The sequence below is a fragment of the Eufriesea mexicana genome, unplaced genomic scaffold (assembly GCF_001483705.2).
Source record: "Eufriesea mexicana isolate 0111107269 unplaced genomic scaffold, ASM148370v2 scaffold9405, whole genome shotgun sequence".
Classification (NCBI taxonomy): Eukaryota; Metazoa; Arthropoda; class Insecta; order Hymenoptera; family Apidae; genus Eufriesea; species Eufriesea mexicana.
This window is the reverse complement of record NW_016917148.1, coordinates 183,554-210,018: the sequence shown is the minus strand read 5'-3', so window position 1 is coordinate 210,018 and position 26,465 is coordinate 183,554. Positions and strand designations below refer to the sequence as shown.

Genomic DNA, 26,465 nt, shown 5'->3' with positions numbered 1-26,465 from the left:
GCAAGCTCACTCATATCATTCGTTTATTTACTTCTTTTTTTTTTTTCCTTTTTTCCCTTTATGGCATACAAGCGTTGTATTTCACAAGTACGTTCGTCGGTGGAAATATGTAAATAGATTACTATTTATATATGTATAGAAAGAGAGAGAAAGAGAGAGACAGACAGAGACAGACAAACAGACAGACAGACAGACAGACGGTCAGACAGACAGACAGACAGACAGACAAACAGACAGACAGGCAGAGACAGAAATAGAGAGAGACAGAAATGACGTCGAAATATATTTACATTATCTGATTGAACAGGATTTAAATAGGAAGACGAAAACGTTGCCCTGAAAAGTACAGATAAACAAGTTGTATGAAAGTGGAAGAAACGTAACATTAATAAAATGTCGAGAAATACAGTTTGTTTTTCAAATCAAAGATTCTCCATCTACTATTATGTTAACCTAAATACCAATCAAATAGAATGATTTCTTAAAAATTGTTCTTTTTAACAATACTAATAAATACTGGCATTCAAATAGTTTTGAAATACTATAAGGGGCGTGTATTTAATATATATATTAAACCCCTTATTCTTCAAACGGTTATTCGATTACATTGACAATAAAGACTCAATGGAGGTCGAAAGGTTTCAAAAGGACGGAGGAGAGGGCAAAGGAATAAAAACGTACTTTGCGAAGTATCGCAGTCTTTAAACAATAACCTACTTGTAGAAGTGAATGTGACAATTTTCACTTGTGGTATAACTTCAATAACTATCGTTCAGACGCCACAGTATAGCATCATGATTTAGTGCATTGATAACGGTAAAATTGTTTATATATACTGGGACCTCGATTTACCAACTTAATCAGAACCGAAGTAACTTGATTAAATTGAGGCACAGGGTGAAAAAATTAAAAATACAATTTACATAAATAACAGATTATTCCATCTGATGAGAAATATATTCTCTTTTATGATACACATGTATATATGTATTTATATTTCTTTTTGCTTTTTTAATTTTGCTCTTATATATACTTTGTCACGACATAGTCGAAGATGACGGATTTAAAGAAAAAATCCTAACAAGAATAGAAAGGCTTTATACAAAGTGTCGAAAAAGAAAAAGAAAAAGGAAAAAAAAAGAAAAACGAACAAAACAAAGGAAGTCGAAAGAGATTTTGTTCACAGTGAATCGTTGACAAAGTACATTCAGGTAGGAAATTAAAAAATAAAAAGAAATAAAAGATCTATGTAATCGTATGCATAACGAAGAAGAGAATATATCTCTTCCGAAATTAAGAAACATTTATTGGAAGTATTCTTTTTGGAAAGTAGAAAGTAATTCAGAAGCCAATATTAGATACCTTATTGTTGTGTGTACTTTATCTTGTTACACCAGATAACCGAGGCTCGAATAATCAACACTTCGGTTAACCGAGACCGCGGACAATCGAATTTCAGTTAATCGAGGTCCTATTATACGTTATCACAGTGTTCGATGACACTCGTGCGTTAGAATATTTTTTCACTTTTTTTATGACACGTCCTGAGATTTTACTCAAGTTAAGAATATTCGTATGAATTGAGGGTCAATGCAGATGATCGACGTTTTAATAGCAAAATACTTCGATATACGGCTTTTGCGATTTCTTGGCACAATATCAAAAGAATTCGCGATTATTGCGAAATATCCACAGCCCTGAATTGATTAAAGCATCATCAACCATTTTTATTTCCGTTTTCCTTTTTCTTTTTTTTTTTTTTTGTTCTCTCCACGTGTATATCAATTTAAAAAAATTGATCGATTTTCGTATGTTCATTTCACACAATTCATAGCAAAAATCGTCGTATCTATTGAGATGTTGAAACACAATCAAGTATGCTTGAAAAATCAGGAAACGTTGCCATGAACGATTACAAGCATCAAATTTCGAAACTCGAGCGCATTTTATGTGCATTTAAACGTGTAAACGATCCGTTCGTAGATTGTTGTTTTAAGCATCTAAGGTACGTAAAGCGTGGACGAATTTTTGTGCCCTGTTATAATGTGACTTGTATATCCACAAGAAATTTTTGTTTTTTATTTCGCAACACTCATCGTTTTGTTCCCAAAATAATAGATCTTCAAACGACTGTTTCTCTTTTTGTCATGAGATCATGATGTTTTACATTATATCAACCGTTGAAATACGATAGTTGCTACCGAAATACTGCAAAAAACTGCAGTTATCAAACCCAAGAATATGTAAGTAACTGTAATTAACCAAAAGGCAAATAAATATAAGGTTTTGTTACAATATTTGCCAAGAGCTGGATCATAATTTGGTTCATATTCCTTATATACCCACATTGAGCCTGTGAGCAAACACAAAAAGTTTAAAAATGGAAGAATTATGAACATCCAACAAACATTTAATCAACATGCTTATATTACTGACCTATAATAAACCAACCAAGCATAAAACAATTAATTAATGTTTGCATAGGAGATTGTTGTATTCTTTCCACATCTCGTTCTTCTGGACATTGGCGTACTCTTACAGATAACTGTAATAATTGTTGGAACACACCAAACCCACCACCCACTAATAAATAAACAGGAATATATTCTCCTTGTGGGCAATCATAAAGATAAAGTCCTCCAATGACCATCATACATATTGGAATTACTAATGTTACTCCTAAGATAATTGTACATCCAACTAAAATTACCAAAATGTGAAATTAATAATTCCTCATATTATAATCTGATAAAACAGTAATTTACATTTTTGCTTACTAGTGCCTAAAAGTAAGACGATAATATTTTTCAAAAAATCAAACACTCCTTTTGAAACTTTATGTGCTTCTCTCATACGACCAAACAATGAATCGTAGGATGGAGGGGGAGCTAGAAGATAAAAACAATCACTTCTTCAAGATACTAATTATACAAATAGCTTTCCAAAAGTCAAATAAACAGAAATATCTTTATTATAATATTACTTTCACTTCAAGGAAATTGCAAAGAAACATTTTTCACATTAATTTTTACATACGCTTAACATTTCTATATAATATTACAGCAAATTATTCAATTAAAATTTCTTTTTATTAGAAGTATTATTTACCATTTGGATCTATGGCTTCTTCATAGGAAGGAGGTGCACCACAATCATTACTCAAAGTAGACGGGTGTCCCAGAGGTAAATTAATATTGTGATACGAAGGTGGAGGTGTATAGCAAGTCGATGCTATTTCTGTGCCAGGATTCACACTTTCGCTTGTACTGACGAAATTACTTTGATTTATTTGAGTTGACGGCATCTCGTCGGATGTATTTGTTGCTTGAAGCCAATGCATAGGATTTGCATTAAAAATTCCTTAATTCGTCCTTGTCAATACTGACAATAGCACGTATATAGTTTTCTAACCTCTAAATAGGTTTCACTACTTCGGTACTCTTTATGTGTCGTTTAAAACTGCATAACGTCAAAATATGACACGAATTTTTAACAGTGATATAAGTCGTGTAATTAAAACGACTTAAAATGTTATGCACTTCCAATTGTATTCAGATTGTTGACACAAGTAAAGAAAAATAAACACCCTCGAGTTGGTTGGATGTTCTTTGAAATATATCGTGACGACGATACGTTCGGGTTCACTAAACGGCCAAAAGGTAAAAATTATGCAACGTTCAGTTTCATTTCGAAAGAAAAAAACAAAGTATATAGTTTGGAAATTCACGAACTGTCACACCCCCGTTTCAGGAAACGCAAAACAATGTTATTGCACAAACCGGCATCTACACTTGGTTATGCCCACTTCTACTTAAACAAACTAATGTAAAATCGTCACACCGCGAAAGTATGCAACATCTCTTATGAGTCTTCATAACATAATAGAATTATCTTTAAAGACACCATTAATTTGAGAAACTTACATTTGCGCCACAATAAACCATGTGCGGCGTACGTACAAATTATACTTTGTATCGAATACTGGCAGACATGACGTTCGATATTGGTCGATTATCAGTCGACGTTTCAATCCCAAATGCGGCATTATTTGAAATCTATTCCATACAATTGTTATCTATTAATATCTTTAAATTGTATGCGCGATAAGCTCTCGTTATTAAAAGTTTAGATAGCAATATTCATATTAAAACAAAATATTAAATGAAGAATTAATCTAATTCTATTCAACTATAATAATAAAAGTATTAAAAATGGAAAGAAAAAGCGAAAATCTTTTTATAAAGTAATTGACTCTATGATTATAGATTTTACTATTTTTACCTTACAGTTAATTGAAGCTTAGATAAAACATTTATGCGACTATTTATTTTTTTAATATATCTTTTAATAACAAATACTATATATGCAGATACGACAGTGCTATGAGTGAATAAGAAACAGTAATAAAATAAATTTATGTATAATTAATTTTAAATAATATGATATTATGATAACAGATATTATATTTATTTGGTCATTTTATGTTTTAGGAAAAATCTCTTTTTTTACTAGTATTCATTTTAAGATATTTAAATTTTTTAGAAATTTTTCATTAACAGACCAATTAAACAGGTAATTTCTTATTTATGTTTGTAAATTATATCGGTATTATTTATTTAAACAAAAAAAACAAATCTTCCTCAAATTTTAGCATAAAAACTCAAACATTATAATTTATTAAATTTATAATATTTCCTCGAGATTCTTTAATTATTTTATTTTGTCAAATAATAATATTCTATCATAACAAAAAGATCCATTGTTACTTAATCTGGAATTGAAAAAAAAGAAAAAAAAAAAGCGAGACACTAACGAAGCAGACGTAACTTCCTACGGATTATTTTCGATAATCTTGTTCAATTACGAGCACGAAAATTGATGCTTGATATCTTGTTTGTTTTTCTCATTCTCTACAGTATCATGGGTGATTTTTCCTGTATGTACAATTTTATTTCCCACGGTTTCATGTCTGATAAGTGATAAAAAGTCACGCAATCATAACTTATTTCATTCTACTCATAATCTTAAGAAGGATGCAATTGTTAATGGTTTATTGTTTCAAAACAAACCAATCACAGTGACAATATAATACAGGGAGGATCGTTTATGGCTTTAAATATGAACCGTTCGCCAGTTGGATAGCATAGACATTTTCTTAACAATTGTTGAACAATTTCTGTGTAAGAAGTCATCATGCAGTCGTCGACTGGAAAATTGTTATTAGTGTTTGTTCTGTGTATTGTTTCGATACTACACGTTAAGGTGAGATTCAGAACGTTTAAACGTGTGCTATTTCATATATATCTTTTTCAAATTAAAAATAAATTTTCCTTTTTATTTGAATTATACGTGTTAAAACATTACGAAAATTTAATACTGAATATATTGCAAGTGTGTAGAGAATATCGCGAAGAATAATTACAATTAAGTATCATTGTTATACCAAGCCATAAAAATGCTTAGAAATTTTAGAAAATTTTTTACAGTGAATATGTTTAATGTGCTATTGTTAATATCCCTTTTTCAAATATATTTTTTATTTTATTCTTATTTCTACTTCCTTTTTCACAAATTGTTAAGCATCAAATACCTTCGAATTACTTTTTACATAATCCAATTATTACTTCCGTTGCTTTACAGTAAATAGTAAAAATAATGTAAGATTATTAATACAATTAACATACAGTGTAAAAATTTAATGTTATTGAAAGAAAAAATAATTCCCTTTTATTATATGAAAACTTAATTTAAAAAACTCGAACATAATTTATATGTGTATTGCATGCAAAAGTGCAATATGTGTATTAAATGCATATTGCGAAGTACGTAATGTTAATTATTCAGTTGTAATTTTTTATTTGTATTTTTTAGGCTGAAAAAGAAATTTCAATAGTTTTCTTCAATGTCGACGTCTCAAATAGTGACATACTAAATTCATGGGATGGCGATCTTGCAGATAATCTCATTAGTTCAACGATTAATGTTAAAGAAAACTGTCCAGGTCAAATAGAGGTATACCAGTTATTATTTATATTTAAATATTACCTTATATTATTTTATCGTTATTTAATAATATATTCTAACTGTATTAATTAGCCCGATATTGTAATAGTATTCAAATATTCTAATATGAATAAATTAAATAATTATATACAATTATCTTTACATTTTCGGTAAAATCTGCAAATATAATAGACTGAAATAAGTTCGTTTCATTGTAGGCCGATATAAGGATTTACCAAGGTGATAATCTGGTTAATACTATGAACAAAAAATATGACAAACCGATGAATGAATTCGAAAATCTCGATATTTGCGGATCAGTTGAGGCTCCCGAGCCTGATGATGACTCATGCTCTATCGCAGAGGTAAAAGAAAAATATTTATACGTCATAAAATATTTAAACAATACTATATATCTTCTCTTAAAACCAAAATTTCAAGACGCTTACAGGAAAAATTCGTAGTAATTAAAAGCTACATAAAATAATTTCATATCCAATATAATATTAATATTCTTAAAAGTACATTGGCTGAAGAATTTTGATTATTCTATGGAGAAAATGGTGTAAAAATTGCAAATTATTTCTATGTAGTGACACAAATTTGTATTCTTTATCATAACCTTGTGGTTATAAAGATAACAATGATTATTGTGCAAAATTGTCCTACGTACTAAAATATTTATAAAACCTATATATCTCTCATATAATTATCTACTCACATACAGAGATTATATAAGACAGATATGATCTATTTATATTTCAAGTATATTTTTTCCTCTTAATTTATCATCACAAACAGAAATCAACTGATTGGTAATAAAATTGCGTATGGATATTAACATTCAAATTTCATCGTCCAGGGTGAACAAACGGCCAAAGATTGCGATATAAGAAGCTGGTTCAAAGATATGTCTACCGGAGAATATAACATTGAATGCGATTTTAAGCGGTTAAACGATTTAATTTGTACCGTCAAAGTGGGCGTGAAAATAGAAGGTGATGATTGATAAAACATTCAGTTTCGTTTGAAATTACTATCTAACACAATTTCACATTTGTAATTGCTAATGATTAACTGCTACTTATTAAATAGTGTAAAAATAACTAGTATTTTGGAATAATAAAGATATTAGCATATACATGGCTGTTACTTATCTTTTATATTTGTAATATATTTATATTTATATTTACTTTTATTACAAAAGTATTTTGAAAAAGACAATTAGATTTAATTAATTATTTCAAATTAATTTTTTGTTTAAGTTAATACTTTTAACAAAATTACATGTTTATTATATTTTCCTATTGTATCTATGATTTTCTATTAAATTCTAAAAACAAAATACAAATTTCCTAAATAATACCTTCTATCTATTATAAAATTCTATGAATTTAGAATATACTTTTCGCAAAAATACCTATGATAAAAAAATTGTATAAATATATTTTTATTTAAACAGATAAATTGTAATATGTATTATTTATTTCTAATATAAAAATTATAAGACATAATTTTGTATTATTTCAGAAACCACAATTCCTTTTATTTTTTATTATAAATAATACATAAACACACACAGTTAATTTGCATTATCTTTTACTGGACACATTTCAAAAATTTCAACAAACTGTTTTGTTTTTGAAAAAGAAAGATAATAACAAAGTAAAAAATGAAGATACAACAGAAGAATGGTAACTTTACTTATATTTTCAAAATTTTTTTTTACCAATGTATTCCTTTCTTCTGTTAACACTTTTATAAATTTTGACTGAAATTTCTTCTGTGAATCGTCAAGAACCTTCTACTATGCAATAATAACAAATAATATTAATTAGACAGTTTTTAATATTCTTCATACTGAATATTTTTTAATATTTTAATAAAATTACGTTTCTAATATTTGTCGTCATAATATATTTCACATATATTATTTTTAAGTAAAATAAGAATGCTTACTTTGGCATTAGAACTTCTTCTCACACTTAATATATTTGATGAATCAATATTACTTTCTATAATAAAAATAACTGAGATAAATTTCATTATCCTTTCAAAATTACGTTAAAAATAAAGCTTAAAATTAATTAAAAGAAATAATAATATTTCCTGGAATCAGTGAATTTTGAAATTTGAATTGTTTAATATTTTTAATATCAGCTTTTACTGGTTGATATAGACTATGCTGTTAGTTAACAAAAATAGATTTATTAACTGTATGATTTAAGTAATATTTGAATTATAATTTTATAAATATGTATAATATATTTTATTATTAATCTTACTTTATGGTTTTCTAACTTTTTTATTTCCTGTAAATTTTCTGTGAAACCTGAAATAATAAATAAATACAAAATATTTATATACAGACTTCAGAATAAAATTATCATTTTACTAAACTATCTCTTCAAAGAAATTTAAAACACCTTTTAATGGATGATGAACTTTTTTTGAAAGGATCCCATTGAACAAAGCTACCTTTGCTGTATTTGAATGCTTCAAATGGTAAATTTATCATGTTAATTAATTAGCAAATTAGAATTTATTTCTTTTCCATAGTAATAAAAATTTACCAATTGTAAAGGCATCCAAATATGATCTCTACCACCACGTAATCGTACCTTAGAATTTGCTTGGACAAAATAATGAAGAAAGTTAATTGTTATAATAAATTACCATTTTCCATTATAGTATATATTTTACTTTTTAATATTTTTTATTTTTGAAACTGTATCAAATTATATGTGATTAAAAGATGAAACAGTTTAAATTAGTATTTTGGTTAAAATAATTTATATTTAATTTATACATTTTTCATCTACAATTTAAATAAATTTTATCCTTAAAAAGAATAAAATTGGACAAAATTATTTAATTATTGTTAATTATAAAGGATAACATACCTTTAACTTAGAATAAAACAATTTGTTTGTAAATATATATGATATAAAAGTAATAGAAACATGTGTTCAATGATATTACTAATATTATATTAACATATAATAATGTTTGACATGAAATGAAAAATTTCATTTAAATATAAATTAAAAGTGTAGTTAGAGGTTAGGTCATACTTCGAATTACACAGGTCACCCCAAAATTATCGCGCGGTTTACAAACTTCACTTTTTAAACAAGTTTTCATATTTTATTATACGTTTTATACTTTTCAAACTACGAATTGTTATTCATAAATATTAATAATTAATATCAATTAATATCAATAATTAATTGATATTAATTATAAGTAACAATCGCGATCACTCAATCAAAATCCTATTTCTTACCTTTTTATGTCAGTTAAAAATAAATATAACGATTGTCATATTTTTATTTATTATCTTTTTTATTTAAAAGTTTCATTATAGAGAAATTAATATTAAATAAAAAATAAACTACTGATAATGAAAGTTAAAAACCAAGTTATTTTTAGAAATGAATAATAGTGTAATGATTATTAATAAATTACGTATGTTTATACTTTCATAACTTATATTTGATAATTACTTTAACTTTAATAAGTTTAACTAATAATGAAATACAAACCATTGAATTATTTAAAATATATATATTTCAATTTAAATAGATGAAGTTATTGTTAATATTCATATTTAATAAAACGAAACCATGACAGTGTATTTCAATATTTATTCATATTGATTCGTTTTATGTTTTATTTTGTACCTCAATATAAATAAAAGTTATTCTGAGCAAATATTTTTTTTTTTGTAAAAATAATATTAACATTTGTTAGAAATTTACGTAAATTTCAGGTATTGCAAGATTTGGCTTCATTTATTCTCTGTTAGTATTATTATCTTCTTGCGGATTATATCTGCGAATTAAGTAAAGAACTTTGATAAGTACATGTAGACATATTTTGAAATATTCTGTTTGAAATTTTCGAGTGGAAAAAATTAAACTTAATTATTCGTACGTATAAATAAATATATTCTAATTATTTAAAAGCTTTATATTTTTGTACGCTTTATTAACTACTAATAGTAAATTCATTAAATAAAATCAAATATTCATTCTCTAGTGACCTTTATACCTATTAACGCAATGTTGACCTTTGCCTGCAATGAAAACCAATCAGCTGATACTTTTCCACAAAAATGATTTTTAAATGAACTTCACAAAACGTCGTAATAACAGTTTCATTAATTTAGTTGGCAGCGCATATTTGTGTGCTTTGGTAGAAAGATTTCTGTCGGACAGATATTCTTACTAATACTGAATGACAATATGTACGTCTTTAAAATATTAAAAAACGTATCTACTTCAATGCCATAAATATTTTTCTCATATTCATTTTTTTAGTGTGCTATCATATTACAGTTGACAGCTATGTTACTTCGAAAATGTTTTTTTGGCAGATTATTCAACATATTTGGTTTATAGATTAATTATATTCTATAGTGGATATCACTGTGAAATATGGATAACGTGACAGTGAGTACTAAATTTCAATTTTGAGTAAAAAAAGTTTTTTCTAACCTTAAACTATATATTAGTTTTTTTATCATGATATATCTATTTCTTTTTTTTTTTCATTATATTTATTTGGAAATTTATTGTCAGATACAATATGTATCATTTTTTTCTTTATGTGTTTTGATAATGTAAACTTTGAATTCATATATATATTATACTGTATATTTATAAAAGAAGTGTATTTAAAAATTAAAAATTAATTTTATTTTAAAATGAAATTTTTATGTAATAGCATATTGTTATATATTGTGTCATGTCTATAGGGAATAATACGTGCCATGTATCGAGGATTTGTGGATAGCTTAAGAGGAGCTATTGTTTTGTTTTATATGGACAAACATATTAATGAAAAGATATCTAGACCTCCCTCCTCTAAATTAGAAATTCATGGAAAAGACGCAGCTATTATACCTCATGCTTCAAAACATTTTAATCACTTAAGGTACTAGATTTTAATCATAGTTAAACTATGAAATTATAAATACACTGTTATATAATTTTACATATGTGAATATTATGATTTATTTTCAGAGAATCAAAGGTATTAAAAAGAACAATTCAATGTTGTGCATTAAATGGTGGTGTATTTTGGGCCAGCATTTTGATATTTGAATGTGGTTTACTTCCATTTCTCAAGTACTTATTGAGCATTATATTTGGCCATTCACCGGGTATGGGTATGACTGTGTGGTCTTGGATGAAACCATTTCTATCATTGACTTTTGGCACTGTATGGGTACTACCACTATTTGTGCTCAGTAGGATAGTCAACAGTTTATGGTTTCAGGTATGAGTTATTTGATCTCAGAACAAGAAGCTTTGGCCAATAACCATTGAAGGAGTTAATATCACATGCTATATATTTGTAAACCATGTAGGACATAGCGGACAGTGCTTATAGGTATAGACAAGGAAGGCCATTACTTTTGTCCAGTGTGAGCAAGCTCATAGCAGACACGCTTTTCAGTATATTGGTTCAAGCATTATTTTTGGGTCAAGGAATGTTGGTATCCAGGATTCCATTACCTCTTGTAGGTGATATCCTTGCCCTTATACATATGTGCCTTTTATATGCTCTCTATGCTTTTGAATACAAGTGGTTTAATATGGGTTGGGAATTACATAGACGATTAAGTTTTATTGAAAGTAATTGGCCATATTTTGTGGGTTTTGGCCTGCCACTAGCAGTACTTACTCAACTGCCAAGTTCATATGTAATAAGGTACATTGTCCCAAATGTTTTCTTCTTTTTCCTTTTCTATGCAGTAACATTTAATAAATAAATTACTGTTATTTCAGTGGCTGTGTTTTTTCTATACTGTTCCCATTATTTATTGTAAGTGGAAATGAAGCAATACCTGTAACTGGAGTATGGTATGTATTTTAGTGTTATTAAAGTTTATACAAATGTAGTCATTGATTTAACTGAACACCTTTTTATTTTTTGTTTAAGTGACTGTCCATTAAAATTATTTTCACCAGTAATTGCTATTGCAAATACACTTTTCAACAAAACAATTGGACCCAAACGGTGACATAAAAGGACATAACCAATCCCTTTGGAATGATAAATATGTAGCCATAAACAGTTTTTTTCAGATTGTCACATAATTTTTAGCAATTTTTATCAGGTATATGCTTAATTAATTTTCCTATGTTACTTCCTGAGTTGATAGAGCAATTGAGGATGAAGATTTCATTTTATTCTTTTTCTAGAAAAATATAAACAAAATTTAAGACAAATTATATACTATAATAGAATTATTTGTAAATAGAAACACATTCAAATTATGTATGTAGATATACAGAAATGAATTGCAGTAAGGAGTATTTGTGAATGAATTATACTGAGCAAAATGTTATTCAAGACACACTAACAGTAGAGAATTTATAAATTTGATAACATTTAAAAGATCAGTATAGATGTTCCTTACTGTACTGCAAGCGATCAAACTCAAAGTTTTATACATTTTTATTATTATTATTAAAATGTGAAAAAAATAATATGCTTCGATAGAATAAGTGCATAAAATTTCACATACCTTTTATAAATTACATAAACTAAATAAATTGTAAATATCATTGCCTAAATATTTGCACAACTGAAAATAATTTTTTTATTAAATTAATTGATATATATTTGTATATATGTTTATTTATTTAACTAAATTCTAACTCTGATTTGTCGAATTATGTTATATTATACAATATAATAAACTTACTAGCAATTATAAATAATATTTCAGTAATTACATTATTTCTAACAAAACAAATGTAAACATAAAATTCTGTAAAAGAGGAGTTTATATTGCTTTACAAATATATATAAATGATAGAATATAAAAGTAACAAAATTTACAAACAAACATATCATTCTAATATATATCTTCTGTAATCAATTCATTGTATTTGATATCTTGTTGTGAAAAGAAATTATCATTTTCTATTACCATGAAGTGCCCAGTTTTTTTCCATTCTAACTAGTCAATATTAAAATTCATAAGTTGTGATGTATAGTAATATTTATTGTAAAATATTTACAACTAAAATGAAAGTTAATTTGCTTAATTATATTTATAAAATACTGAAAGGCGTTTTCATAATATGAATACTAATTATTTTGACATTGATATTTAGATAAAATTTATTTAAAATATATAGTTTTGCTATGATATGATGTAGTTAAAAGTACAATATGCTAAATAAATATTTACAAGATTATGTTTTGCAAATAATTTTTATGTTACTTAATTTAATATTATTTATACCTTATTTCAATAAGATAGACAAGTATTATATTTAATAAAAATAAATTGCTTTATATACATTATAGTTTAATAAATAATACAAAATAATGGTCTTTAGTATGTTACTAACTTTAAGGGTTTTTCTATTTTTTTATATAAACAATAAATGTATATATAATATTAAAAATTAATATTTTATAACAATAAAATTTGCATATTATGTTAATACATAAAGCAAAATATTTTTTCTTTTTCTTTTTGGGAACAAAGATTTTTTTATTAACAGTATAAAAATCACGAGAGAAGTTCTTGAAGAGTTAAAAGATCATTATCAGGTGGTTCTTCTTTAATTCTATACGAATTTCCTAAAGCAAAATGCCTATGTAAAGCAGCAAATCCAAGCCCTGGATCTGCTTCTTCTTCCATTATTGGGCTTGTTCCCCTTTCCATTGTTTGATTTTTGCTTACCTTAGCATTTAAAAGATATATTACGATTTTAACAATTTTAATTGTAATTTTATTTGTATATTAAAATTTTCAAATTTCGAATTACATACTTCAAAACGTTGTTGTTTATACATAACTAATTTACGAGTACCAGGTGTACTTTGTATAAGATTTTGTATAGTAGGATGTGAAATTCCAAAGAAATCAGCCCCTTTTGGTGTTATTGAACAAAGTGCAAGAGAAATTGCCATTAATAGCTTAGAATGGCATTCATCAGGGGTAGATCCAACCAGTGGTTGATCTAAATCATTATCAGATACAATTTCAAATCTATAAATAAATAAAAATATTTTATTTATATGTATATAAAACTACAAGTATTGATTATATTATTTGTTAATGCAATTATATAGCTTAGTTTATTACATACCTTGGTTTTGGTCCACCATCTAATATCTTACATGTATACAAGCTTTTTGTTCTTACATCTCTTAAATTAGCATATACCCTTGTACTACAATAACCTACTGGATAAATGAGATCTTCTGTATGATAAGCTATCCTGTCTGATACTACTTCTCCAAGGGAGTAAACAGTGAGATCACCCAAAGCAATAGGAAATATAGGTCTTCCATGGACATCTAATGGTATTAATTGGACTACTTTCCTTGCAGTTTTATTGTAACGTTTAGTCTTATTTTTAGTTTCTGGAAAAGGTAAAAAGTTTAAATGATTTGAACAAAAGTAATTTTTGCCAAAATATTTAGAGAAACATATCTATTCTATTATGTACTTTAGATTTATTCCTATTAACTTATAATTTAGCTGTATAGGTCTTCAGTAGTCATAAACAATTTATTATAATATTTTTGTTTAACTGAATTTATATTTTAATATTTAAATACCTGACCCATCAGTTGATACTCTTTTCTTTGCAGTTTTTTTAGGTGTAGAACATTCTGGATTAAATGAATTAGTATTAATATTGTTTGATTGAGATCGAACTATCATACTAGAAGGATCTATGTCTCCTTGTTGCTGACATAATTTACGTAAAAGAAAGAGCCTTTCCTCCTTTACAAGCATAAGATTTTCTTGCATTTGAGCAACTTGATCACACAATGCTGCATTTTCCTGCAATTATAAATACACTCTATTTTTCATAGTAAGCTCATAGTTTTCATAGTAACCTTATACTGTTAATGTTCTGTCTTATTTATACTTTGTTGAAATAATAATTCAGCTTTATAAAAAGAAAAAAACATATCAATGAATAATCTTACGAATACTGTATCCTTTATGATCCTTTTTAATCTTCGATATTTCTTTTTGTATTTTAAATTTTGCTGTAACTCCGCATTTTTTTGAAATTCACTGTAATAATTATCATAAGCTTGAGTCATTTTAACTTCATTATACCCAACATAAAATATCAGAAAAGGTTATGATCGAGTGATGTTTGTGATTGTTTTTTTGTCAAATATGTTAGGTTATGTCGTAGCCTAGGATTATAGAAAAGATAAGATAGTAAAATACTTGGAAAATTTATGACATGTCATTATTTCAATTTCGCTATTTTATATTGTATATTTATCCCATTACTAGAAAAGGAGTATGAAAAAATCTTACTTTTTAATTTTAAAAGAAATAAAATTCTCTAAATATAATTAATATAATTATTATACTTTACTCGAAAAATAATTATAAAAATAATTATAAAAGCAATTATAAAAAGTTTTTACGTTTCCATATATCGCTTATCTTCTAAAATCAGTTTCATACGATATTAAAATAATACAGTATGAAATATGTAAGTCTAATTGTTGTATAATTAATTATGGTATTTGCCTATTTAAAAATTATTTTCTGGATTAAATGATATGTCGATTTTAAGTTTTCCGGATTTTGTACTTTATAGTAATAAAATAAGAACTCATTTACATACCTTTCCTACAACAAATCATGATTGTTCTCAAGTCTTTTAATTTTATACATTGAGATTTATTCGCAAATTTTTCTATTTTCTATTTATTCAAATATTAACAGAAGGAGGTACAAGAAAATGAAACTAGTAAAAGTCAGCAGTAAACTAATCTTGTTTATCATTACTATGCCTAATACCAATTTTAATACAACTAATACACCAAATTTGAAGTTAATCAAAATATTTCTACATCATTTGTTCAAAATTGAGAAATTACTCTTAAACTCAAACAATGAATTACCTTCAAATTCAAATAATAAATTATGGACTTGGACTATAATATATGAACTCATAAATATACTGTGCAATATATCCAAATTAACGATCCTAGAATTCATTCCACATGTCAATCCTGATAAAAAAGTCTCCTTCCTCTTCAACAGTCTTGAAAGAGATATTGAAGATATCCTATGACATTTTTCCATATCTAATCTATCTTTTACTTTACTTGCTTATCTTAGGGGTAAAGGTTCTGAAGCATGAAAGGGAAGAAAAGGGTGAATTTTATTTCGAAAATACGATTTATTAACCTGTCGAACGTAAATTCTGTAACGCGCGCTCGTACGCACAATGTCCTCTCTGTCATGCTCGCCTCTACATTCTCACGCACGCGGTATACAAAATCTATATTGTTACTATACTTAAACATCGTGACGCGTAGCTTATCCGTTAGACGTACACTATCCTAGAGATCGTGTTTTAAAGTTACTATGTCGATTCCAGTAACCCAGATCGTCGAATAATTCCCTTTATGCAGTTATACGCAGGTTTCCAAGAGACGCGTGCTTAGGTACATCCAAGTTATCTCCCTCGCTCTCGAATCATTTTTCTTTTTCTTTTTTTCTGTCAATCCCTTTCATCTTTGATCGCGTTGATTCGTCACTGATATTCGTCAAAGATTATTATTTTTCGAGAAGAAAAAAGAATTTGTTACGCAAGTTTTCAATGATTTTCTGGCAGTGGTAGGGAATCATCGTTCGAAATGGTCGAAAAAAAAAAGTACAAACAAATATTTGATGAAATTTGTTAGGAGAATTTAGGTATTATTTTCCTTTAAATTACGCTCACGCGGAAATATTATCAAGTCGTTTGATATAAATTGCTGCATCATTGGAATAAAACTTTTTGAAATTTCTTAAATACTCGATAATTCCTTCGTCTACGTTGATATTATGGATGCTTGAAAATTATGGACACTTGTATAATTACATAGAGACTCTGATATTTATCGATGTCATTTGACTATTTCATCTTTGGTCTCGTCTTTGAAGCATTCTTCTTTCGTTGCCAAATATTTTTATTTCCCACCGTTTCATGCCAAATTATTTGAAAATTGAGGTTAGTTTCGAGTTGAACCGAAAGATTCATTTCTCTAAAAGAACTAAGTAACGGAGAGTCACGAACCTTATGATTATAATACTAATTTTTATACGCACACCTTTTCCTGTTATATTAAATAATCTACTAGCTACATCTTTTTGTAAAACAGACAGTACAAAATCCAATTTCGATGATTCCCGATCAACAGAGCCAACGAACCGATTTCTCAATCGCACCTGTAATCTGGTTTATCGATTACAGCATCGAACCACTACTAATCGGTTAACACGCTAAATTCTTACTAATACACGAATCACAGTTGCGATTAACAAGCAGTTCGTCGATCATTTTGCATTTTAATCATTCCTACGGGGAAACGAACGAATACAGTAAGAGAGAGGGAGAAAAGAAGTGTGTACTCGACACCGTTCGGGGCACGTAAATGAATACGTTGATAATTGATAATTTAATATTCTAAATTTTCTTCCGTTAAAACCAACCCGTCCAGAAGAACCGATATGACGTGTACACGATTTTGAACTTTGTCCCAGAATTTTTCTCAATTTTCGACGATTAAAAATGTGAAATTAAAGAGACAGAAGAGGAGTAAAATGATCGATTCATGCATGGTTACGTAGGTACAACGGAGATCATTGTATGGAACGAATTATAGTCAGATATACATATACATACATACATATATATGCGGCAGAGAGCAGTTTTCATTTTTTTTTCTTTTTTTTTCGAGATTTAACTACGTACAAAAAATATCCTTATCAGTTACATACGCTTTATGTACACAGTGTACCTACGTGTTTCCTCCGATGATTGTAATTAGTAAGTGCGTGTGCGTACTGTACAACTTGCAGCCTATTTAACATCCAAACGAGAAAGATCACAATTTGTGTTTTTACCTTTTCTTCTTGTCTATATGGACGCGATGTCTAGTACATATTGACACACGCCATTTTACGATGTGTCGCGAGGTTGCTTCCACCAAGATGATTTTTATATTAACAAAAGAGAAATCGAGGATATAGAAGTGCATGTAAAGGTGAGTTTTATTTGCAGATTTTTTCCAGCATCTTTTCGTGGGTATGACAAGTACGAGTAACGAGATTATATTGGCTTAATTTTGAAAATGGGTAAATATTAGAGAACGTGATAGACGTAATATTTTCTGCTTCTTTTTGTTAAGTATTATAATTAATGAAATTATTGTAACAGGTAAGTAACAGAAGAGAAATTTATTATTTTTATTACTATTTTCCTTATTGCTTTTTATTCAATTTGTCATTGCATTATTTTTGCGTTCTCTCTGGCCTTGAGAATTTTGTATTACAAATGATATAATAATTCCTCGGCTTATCAAATTTTTTAGAAATTGAATAATACATCAGTCGTTTCTGCTCTATGAAATATTATTCATACTTTATGTATTTAAATACCTGCATATCAATTTTTGATTTTACATATTTTGTACGGAAAATGAACTCTACAAGAAGGAGTATACACAAATATTATAAAATCGAAAAGATTGTTGTTGCCTGTGTTTACATGTGTAAAATATTGAAATAAATTAACCTTGTTATGAAAACGATTTCTAACAAAATGAATCTCATTAAACCCCTTCCAAATTTTTATTTTACCTTCTTTCACACTACAATACCCTTTTTTCATCTGAACGAAATACACAATTTATTTTTTAATTAATTCTCCATAATTCTCTTTCGACTTTTATGCAATTTATATTATTCTCAATTAAAACCTCATCTTAATTCCCATACGCAGTATATTTATGCCAAATATTATATCCGATATTTGTACTAAATCACTGTAGTAATCGTGTCTTGCTTATACCCACAAAAATATTTTCAAAATCTCCACTCAATTACACTTCACTTGCGATTAATCCTCTCAAACCCAATAGTCTACTTTCGCGACACAGCGTACGTATAGACTCTCAACTTCATTTCACAGAATACATCCTTTCTCTTTCCTCTTTCTCGTTATCTTCAATTTACAATTAACGAACGGTCAGATCATCCCGCCTTCCGATGATCCAACTTTGAACGATATGACAAAAACGTGTATCTTCGACTCTCTTCGTTTATAAACGCCCCTTTGGCCACTCTATTGGCGTCGTTTTTGTTCAAAAATATCGCAACTCTCGCATCCTTCCTTCCACCCCTTTGTACATTTTTTTAAGTCTTTTTATTCTCTGTATATATTTTATTTTATTTTTTTTTTCTTTCGTTTTCCGCGTGTTCTTCGCGTCAGATGATAATGTTATTCTGGAATTATGCGCGTCATCTAGAGCAAATTTCTCGTCCAACCCTCATCGTTTGGTTTTGTCGACTAAAGGGTTCAAAAGGGCGGATATACATTCTCGTAATTGGCGAAGAGCGAATTAATTAGGCCGAACACAATGAACATTCACGAGGATAGTTATCAAAGTTACTGTTACAGCTGGATTAATGCTTGTCTATGTACAAAATTTATACAATGTATAAAAATCGTTTCGTGGCCTTAGGTAGGTGACCACGCCATCTTTTCTTCTCCGTTTCACGTTTCTTCGCTTCTTCTTCATCGCGATCGACGTTTTATTAACTATTCCAGCAGGACAGATGTTTGGAAAAAGGTATTGCACGAGTTTGAGAATTGAAAATTTAAGCAATGTCTCCTCGACGAATAATTTTCGCTTGTTAACTTCCTTCCCAACCAATTTTTCGTATTTAGGTAAACGAAAAATTTAGTATCTCTTTCTAGTTGAATTTATCAGATCCTGTGTTCCATTATGTATTTGTTTAAATAAATTATAATATATTTTGCACTGATAATACCTCAATAGCTTTTAGTAACCTAATCGCAGTTTAGTACATTAATACGTTAATAAATTAACATGTATTTACATATTAGATAATAACAAATTACTACGTTAATAAATAAATAAATAACCAATATATTAATAACTGAACCATACCGAGTAAGTAAATTGAAACTTAAAAAATTAACAAAGGGAGTTAATATCCTGAGCTACTAATTTTTTAGTCGAAAATATTTGGATGTCAATCATGTTCGAAAACACATGTAAGTAAAGAGGTTAAAATTTGTCGCAAATCTCTATCGTTAAACTAAGTGTAAAAATGATAAAACCTATATTGAAGTATCAGACTCACAACAAATGATGAAAATTACAAATGATTTTGACGTGATTTCACGTCAGCGGGAATTAAAAATTGAGGATTTCAAACGACGAGAATCCATGTCAGTGGCTGCGAATGTGTTAAGGTGTTAAAATTCCAGAATATCGAGGAAATGTCATGCTGGACAAGTTAATACGAACGATTCTCATTTCCTTCGTCGAATAAATTCGACGATTACTTCAATTCCTACCTTGAGCGTCCATTTTGGATCGTCTTTTCCATAACGATCCGCACTTTGCTCTAGCGTTCGTCACGCATTTGCATAATCAAGTACTTACATTTCAACATTCAGTTCATACAGCGAGAGGGAAGTAATGACAACGACCAGTGTAAAATTTCGCAGGGAAAAATGTTCAGCCGAAATATGATCGCTAGTCTCACTCGTTACGACATGTGTTAAGGGGAAATATATTGTTCAAGTTGCAACTTCGATCCATCATTTCTTACATCGAAAGTCTATTCGAGATGACTTCTTATTGAAACGTTTTCAAGATGAAAATAAGGGAATAAAAGAAATTTGACATTTTCAATTCGATGTTCTTGCTCTTTTCGTATCGTTAAACCATTATCTGTATTTCATACAACACTCAATTCCAAAAATATTTACACCATTCTAATTACTGTGTTACTGTACAGTAATATAGAATACAGATAAAACGAAATAAAACCTATGGGAGACATAAGTTCACAAAAATGATATATAAAATTCTTCATCCTTATCAAGATGACAAACCTAAATCAAAAACCCCATTCAAATTCTCCTCATACTATATACGATACGATACAAATTATTTCAATCCTTTTTGAAAATTAAATTCTCTATTACCGATTATTATAATTTCACCATATCTGGTCAACAATCTTCTATATTTAATTAACACATACTTCTCTTCAAATAATCTCAACTTTGAGTCGCTGAAACGAATAGACTTTCGCGTAACAATAATCGTGAGCAACTTTCGAGAGTCTTTCATTCGCATTTTCCACGATTCCCATGTGGATATGTCTCGTGAAAACGTAGCTGAGCAACGGGATGCTTGCTCTCGAACCAAAAAGTGCTTCGTAGAACAGTGGCTGACAACAGTAAAGAGGTTAGAAGAAAACAAGACAGGAGTGGCAGGAATCGGTATGGCGGATGCTGGTAAAAGCAAAGAATAAATTAAACCAACAAAATAAATACAATGTATTGTTACTTCAACATACGCCACATGCTGATATCCGGTATACGACAAGAGAAGGGATAAACGAAAAAAGAGAGAAAAAAAATAATAAGAACATAATCGAGATCGACGATACTCGTTTACCCTCGTTTCGTCGATCAACAAGATGGCCGGAAAATACCATGGTGCGACTAACAGTAAAGAGATACAGCGAGAGAATAAAAGAAAACAGAAAGAACAAAAATATGTATATATATATATATATATAGAAACAGAAATTAAACAGAAAACAAAAAGAAAAAAATGAAAGATATGTAGTATTTTCTTCTCCTGTAAACGCGAGCATTTCAAACACAACGATGGGAGACGCGGATGATCACGTTCAACAAGAACGACTATAGCGCACGTAAAATATACATTGATTATTTGTACATGTATCTCTATACGCACATACACAAAAGAAACACACGTAATGCCCAGACATGATATACGTGTGCACACACATACAATATATATATATAAATATATATGTAGAGCATGTATGTACATATATACACATATACACGTATATATTTAGTATAGTGTGTATATATGTATCAATTGAAGTACACGCACACACACACGTACACATGATACACGCGCGTGTAGGCTTTCTATAGTGCGCACGGAAAGAAAGAAGGGCCATTGCTATAGCTCGCGGTTTTGGCGGTGAAATTTGGTTCCTCTTTGATTTCATTTACGATCGTTTTCGTCGTGGTATTTCTAGTTTTCATTTCTCTTTTTACCTTTTTCTTCTCGGTGAATGATCGAATTACATCGATCCTCCACGCGAGACACTTGGTTCTATCGTGATAGAGATTTCGAACGACGATCGTGAATATTTTTGGCACCGTAGAATTCTTCGTTCCGTTATGAAAATTTCGATATTTTTTATTAAATAATTTTACATCGCATTTCATATCCTGTGCCTTCTTTTTCTCATAGGAACAAGATGGAATTAATTTTTGTAAAAGCACTGCTCTTTGTATTGTCTTGAATTTGCCGAATCGAAGAATTCACATTCTTTGAACCAATGGATAATTCTAAGGATCCGATTTGAGAAACTTTCCATCTTCTTATCCTGTTCGAATCTGATTCGTCATTTACATGATTCGCATCATAAATTCAAAATATATTTTATACGCAATTATATACCTTCTCCATACTTTGCACACATGATTTCATCAAATATTAATTTCCATTTCTATATTTATTATATTTGTAAACGTTCTTTATCGAATGTAAAAAATTCGAACAGAAATAGAGAACTAAATTTGTAAAAATCGTGATAATTTCTCAACATGATCGCGCCATTTGATTACACTAACATCAAATATTGAACAATTTTCTTAATTAACTGATAATATTTTCGATGATCGTCGTTCGAATCTGTACGAAACACATATTAGCGTGTTGCATTTTTCAACGATCGCACACATAGAGCACCAAGGAAAACGAACGCGGTTAGACGCACAATTCTAAAATTACAAAATAAAAATAATATTATTAATAATAATAGAACGAAAAAAAAACAAAAGAAAAAAGAAACAAGTTTTACAGAGGAGAAAAACAGCAAAATAAAGTACTATAATCTGTTAACATTGCAGGGACGACATATATATCCGTGAAACGTGACATTGGTTTACGGATCATGTTATCTCTAGCGTTTAAAACGAAGAAAAGAAGAAAGAAGATATTATAATCTAGCGGTAAATGACCAATTGCAGTGGTATTGACAGCAACGGTAGTTACGATGGATCGAAACGAAGCGGATCACTCATTTGTTTCGATTCATGCACGGATTTACGTAACATCATTTGGACAACGTTGATACTCATTTAAACGAATGAATTGTATAATGTACACGGGCATAATGGAAAGATATTTCCATCGTTTAAAATATGTCTGCTTATTGTATTTGATAGAATGAACAACTCATTAAGTACGTCGCACGAGTGATCCGTTGTTCGTTTGATCTCTTTCCCCGGGAAGCTTTTGTAAAAATTGATACAAAAGTTTATTGCACCGCGATCGAAATGATCCGCTTAGCGTCATAATGATCGCCTAACAAACAAAAATCCTACAAATAATAATCGTAAACACCATTCCTACAAAGTGTTAATAATAATAATAATAATAATAATAATAATAATAATAATAATAATAATAATAATAATAATAATCGTACTAATGATGGTGATCAACGTAGCAGCACTATTTTCCATTACTTTTTTTTTCTTTTTTTCATGTTTTGTTTAACAACGAAATAAACGCACGTGCTGAGGAGAATCAGGTGAGAGATGAAACATAAAAATGGTGATATATTAATTCGTAATGTTACTTCTGACTAGGCTCCATTTGTATTCACGTGTACAAAAACTTAAGAGAACGTTTAACCTCACGCAAAATTAATTGTAATATGTATGTATATCGGCTGAACGTGCGTGTGTGTGAGAGAGAAAGAGTTAGTTGTTAACGGTGCGTAAGTACATCGATTAATTAAAGAGACGTCTTTGGTAATTGGCACGGAGCATGACGTAACGATCATCTATATTACAATTGACACCGGATGATCCCATCAAAAACCCATATATAAATATTTTTCCTACGTATATTCATAATAAAATTGTAGATATGTTGATTATTACATAATGACTGATTGATAATCATTTCCCTTCCTTTTTTCTTTTCATTAAAATTAATCATAATTACAGAATGGAATTGTTTACCCAACTATTAGGCAAGCAATTAGATAAGCAAAGATAATTTATTTCCTCCAAATAAATTCACTTTTCTAGGTAAGTTTAGAGATTAAAGAAAAAAGGAAAAATTTCATAGCGAATTAATTAGATTCTATAAGAAGCTCTTTGGACCCTCTGCTTTTAGGACTGTTATAAACTAATATAAGCTACGCAGTATATTAAAATTTAAATACAATAAACTGTCAATAATTTATCGTTCTAAATTTTGTTACTACTTTTTTAACAATCCAATCTAGATAATTCAATAGTTATAACTTAGAATTACAGAATCATATTATATTGAAAAGCCTATACAGAAATTAAATGTTCAAATTAATACTTTTCGATAATTATTGTTTCAATCCTATAAATGTTACTACGAAAAAAGTGACAATATTATTAAACTTATTTTAACAAATCTCTAATTTAATATAAATATATTAATTTATTTGACAAATTATATATAATTTTAATTATATTAAAAAAGAAATATTTGTAATAAAAGTAGCTCTTATTTTCTACTCAATTTTTATCCCAATTGTTTCCTATTTTTGATGGATCATCTCATATATTATTTTACTTTATTCTTTTCAACAGAATCGTAAGAGATAAACGTTCGTAGCTCCGTTCATTTGGTTTGACGCGTGCGTATAAATTGTGTATCAGCATCGTCGAAAAGAACGTACTTTCTTTATTCGACCGATGCTCGAGTTATACTTAACAGAAAATTTTTTTTCAATCAGATTTTCTAATCAATTACAGCTATTAATTCAAAATTTCAACGAACCCTTTGATAACGAAGAGGAGGGGAGAAGGGGAAATGACGAAAGGGAAGATTCGGTAGAAATGAGTGATTAGAAAGAGAGCCAGCCATGATCACCCATACACTCCAGCTATTTTTCATTCTTCAATGACGAACAGATTTTGTTCTAAATCATATCTACAAGACAAATTCATGCGATTAATTGTGTTATTTACTATTCTCTGCGATTCTATGTCGATTACTACTCTCTAATTATTCTTTCAATTATAGAATCCATCATTAACTCTTCTCTCGTGCAGAAGTCAATAAGTGATTCGATATAAAAAATAATTTGATTATACTTTGCAACGAAATTTGTCTTGTTGATACGCTTGAATTATGAAATTCATGATCATTTAGTGTAAAACAACCAATTGGATTTAATCCAAGTCGAATGATTCGAAACTGAAGCACTTTGAATCCGATACTCCTCTTTCAAGGTCGAAGATGAAGCTTTTCATTTTATGCAACGTTCTTCTCAGTTTTTCGATTTTCCATGCAAAGGGAGAGCTTGCGATGTTCCATTATCGTGCTATAATTTTAACCATTTTTTTTTTTTTTTTTTTTTTTTTTTTTTCATTTTTAAATAATAGAGTGACGCTATAGAATATGTAAATCTTTGTTAAACTGGCGATAAGAAAAATGTAAGGAACATGCAGACTGGATTAGCTTCACTTGAAAGTTACCAGCTTTCATTTCTGGACTCTCCATATTTATATCCTGTTTCTCTTTTTTTTCTGCTTTTCTATGCAGGAATCGTATACCTTCTTTTTAAGCTTACAATGAAATTAAGTACCTTACAATGACTTCGATGAGTTAATCTTGTATCAGTAACGACGTAAGTGTCTTCGTATAGAAATTCTGAACCTCAGAGGATCAATTAAAACTTACAAATTTGAATAGAAGATCCTGGCCGCTTCTATATCGTTTCTAAAAACTTAAACGCTACGTAGACAAGAACAAAACTAACAAAGTACAAGTCTGTTTACGTGTTTCGTAAAATCATCTATATTTGACGCATTCGACGTAACAAAAATGGTTACTGACTCAAGATTAATTCGTATACAATCACGTGACTGTTCACGTGACCGCCATCTTGGCGATTGAATTTCTCTAATATTTCCAATTTTCTTCTTTTTCCTTCTCATCGTGTACACGAACGTACAAATTTGTTTGCCCATGGGCACATATTTCGTCTACAGGCTCGAACACAACGGAGATCATAATTAAAAACATGAATCGTAAGTACCCCTTTGGTACGGGCGATAAAGTGGGTGAGAAAGAAAAAAAGAAAGAAAATAAGAATGATCGCGTGCACGCTAGTGAAGTGTCAGCGATGAAAAATTTTGTTTCTCTGCTTTTCGTCCAGCTTTTTCTCTTCTATTTTGGAATTTTCCATCATTAAGTTTTCATGCCACGCTTATTTCTATCATACACACGTTAAAAAGCGACCCTAGTCCAATCCTATGTACGGTACAACGTTATCACAAAGTCATTAAAAAATGCTACTTATGTATCGT

At 28.8% G+C, this 26,465-nt stretch overlaps 4 protein-coding genes across 6 annotated transcripts; 2 read left to right on the top strand and 2 right to left on the bottom strand.

The window, feature by feature from the left end:
* Positions 1-2,032: 2,032 nt before the first annotated feature.
* LOC108553115 (uncharacterized) lies at positions 2,033-3,510 on the bottom strand. Its single transcript, XM_017907881.1, has 4 exons — positions 3,109-3,510; positions 2,778-2,888; positions 2,437-2,700; positions 2,033-2,353 (listed from the first exon to the last, which is right to left on the bottom strand). Exons 1-4 carry the CDS (start codon positions 3,338-3,340, stop codon positions 2,169-2,171), a joined length of 792 nt encoding a protein of 263 aa, XP_017763370.1. The 5' UTR covers positions 3,341-3,510; the 3' UTR covers positions 2,033-2,168.
* A 1,625-nt stretch (positions 3,511-5,135) lies between these two features.
* On the top strand, positions 5,136-7,101 carry LOC108553116 (uncharacterized). The gene is made up of 4 exons (XM_017907882.1): positions 5,136-5,262; positions 5,872-6,012; positions 6,222-6,368; positions 6,866-7,101. The coding sequence occupies exons 1-4, from the start codon at positions 5,194-5,196 to the stop codon at positions 7,010-7,012; spliced, it is 504 nt and encodes a 167-aa protein (XP_017763371.1). The 5' UTR covers positions 5,136-5,193; the 3' UTR covers positions 7,013-7,101.
* A 2,798-nt stretch (positions 7,102-9,899) lies between these two features.
* Positions 9,900-12,108, top strand: tank (EI24 domain-containing protein tank). Of its 3 annotated transcripts, none has more exons than XM_017907878.1 (7): positions 9,900-9,935; positions 10,382-10,457; positions 10,763-10,941; positions 11,031-11,286; positions 11,378-11,721; positions 11,799-11,873; positions 11,953-12,108. In XM_017907878.1, exons 2-7 carry the CDS (start codon positions 10,443-10,445, stop codon positions 12,032-12,034), a joined length of 951 nt encoding a protein of 316 aa, XP_017763367.1. In that variant the 5' UTR covers positions 9,900-9,935; positions 10,382-10,442; the 3' UTR covers positions 12,035-12,108. The 3 variants fall into 3 exon arrangements, with proteins under 3 accessions (XP_017763367.1, XP_017763368.1, XP_017763366.1); XM_017907879.1 differs by lacking the exon at positions 9,900-9,935 and adding an exon at positions 10,182-10,252; XM_017907877.1 differs by lacking the exon at positions 9,900-9,935 and adding an exon at positions 10,202-10,252 and having other exon boundaries at positions 10,326-10,457.
* Positions 12,109-13,540: 1,432 nt separating this feature from the next.
* Positions 13,541-15,096, bottom strand: LOC108553114 (transforming growth factor beta regulator 1). Its single transcript, XM_017907880.1, has 5 exons — positions 14,977-15,096; positions 14,599-14,827; positions 14,124-14,400; positions 13,804-14,023; positions 13,541-13,714 (listed from the first exon to the last, which is right to left on the bottom strand). Exons 1-5 carry the CDS (start codon positions 15,094-15,096, stop codon positions 13,541-13,543), a joined length of 1,020 nt encoding a protein of 339 aa, XP_017763369.1.
* Between the last annotated feature and the right edge of the window lie 11,369 nt (positions 15,097-26,465).

Bases quoted from the DNA above. Each gene is read 5' to 3' on its own strand.
- LOC108553115 (XM_017907881.1), bottom strand. From the start codon at position 3,340: ATGCATTGGCTTCAAGCAACAAATACATCCGACGAGATGCCGTCAACT. The intron at 2,889-3,108 runs GTAAATAATACT...TTTATCTTCTAG, and splicing joins AGAAGCCATAGATCCAAATG to CTCCCCCTCCATCCTACGAT. The intron at 2,701-2,777 runs GTAAGCAAAAAT...TGGTAATTTTAG, and splicing joins CGTCTTACTTTTAGGCACTA to TTGGATGTACAATTATCTTA.
- LOC108553116 (XM_017907882.1), top strand. From the start codon at position 5,194: ATGCAGTCGTCGACTGGAAAATTGTTATTAGTGTTTGTTCTGTGTATT. The intron at 5,263-5,871 runs GTGAGATTCAGA...TGTATTTTTTAG, and splicing joins TTTCGATACTACACGTTAAG to GCTGAAAAAGAAATTTCAAT. The intron at 6,369-6,865 runs GTAAAAGAAAAA...TTCATCGTCCAG, and splicing joins ACTCATGCTCTATCGCAGAG to GGTGAACAAACGGCCAAAGA.
- tank (XM_017907878.1), top strand. The intron at 11,287-11,377 runs GTATGAGTTATT...TAAACCATGTAG, and splicing joins TCAACAGTTTATGGTTTCAG to GACATAGCGGACAGTGCTTA. The intron at 11,874-11,952 runs GTATGTATTTTA...TTTTTGTTTAAG, and splicing joins ATACCTGTAACTGGAGTATG to TGACTGTCCATTAAAATTAT.
- LOC108553114 (XM_017907880.1), bottom strand. From the start codon at position 15,096: ATGACTCAAGCTTATGATAATTATTACAGTGAATTTCAAAAAAATGCG. The intron at 14,828-14,976 runs GTAAGATTATTC...TTATAATTGCAG, and splicing joins TCATAAAGGATACAGTATTC to GAAAATGCAGCATTGTGTGA. The intron at 14,024-14,123 runs GTATGTAATAAA...ATTTATTTATAG, and splicing joins GATGGTGGACCAAAACCAAG to ATTTGAAATTGTATCTGATA.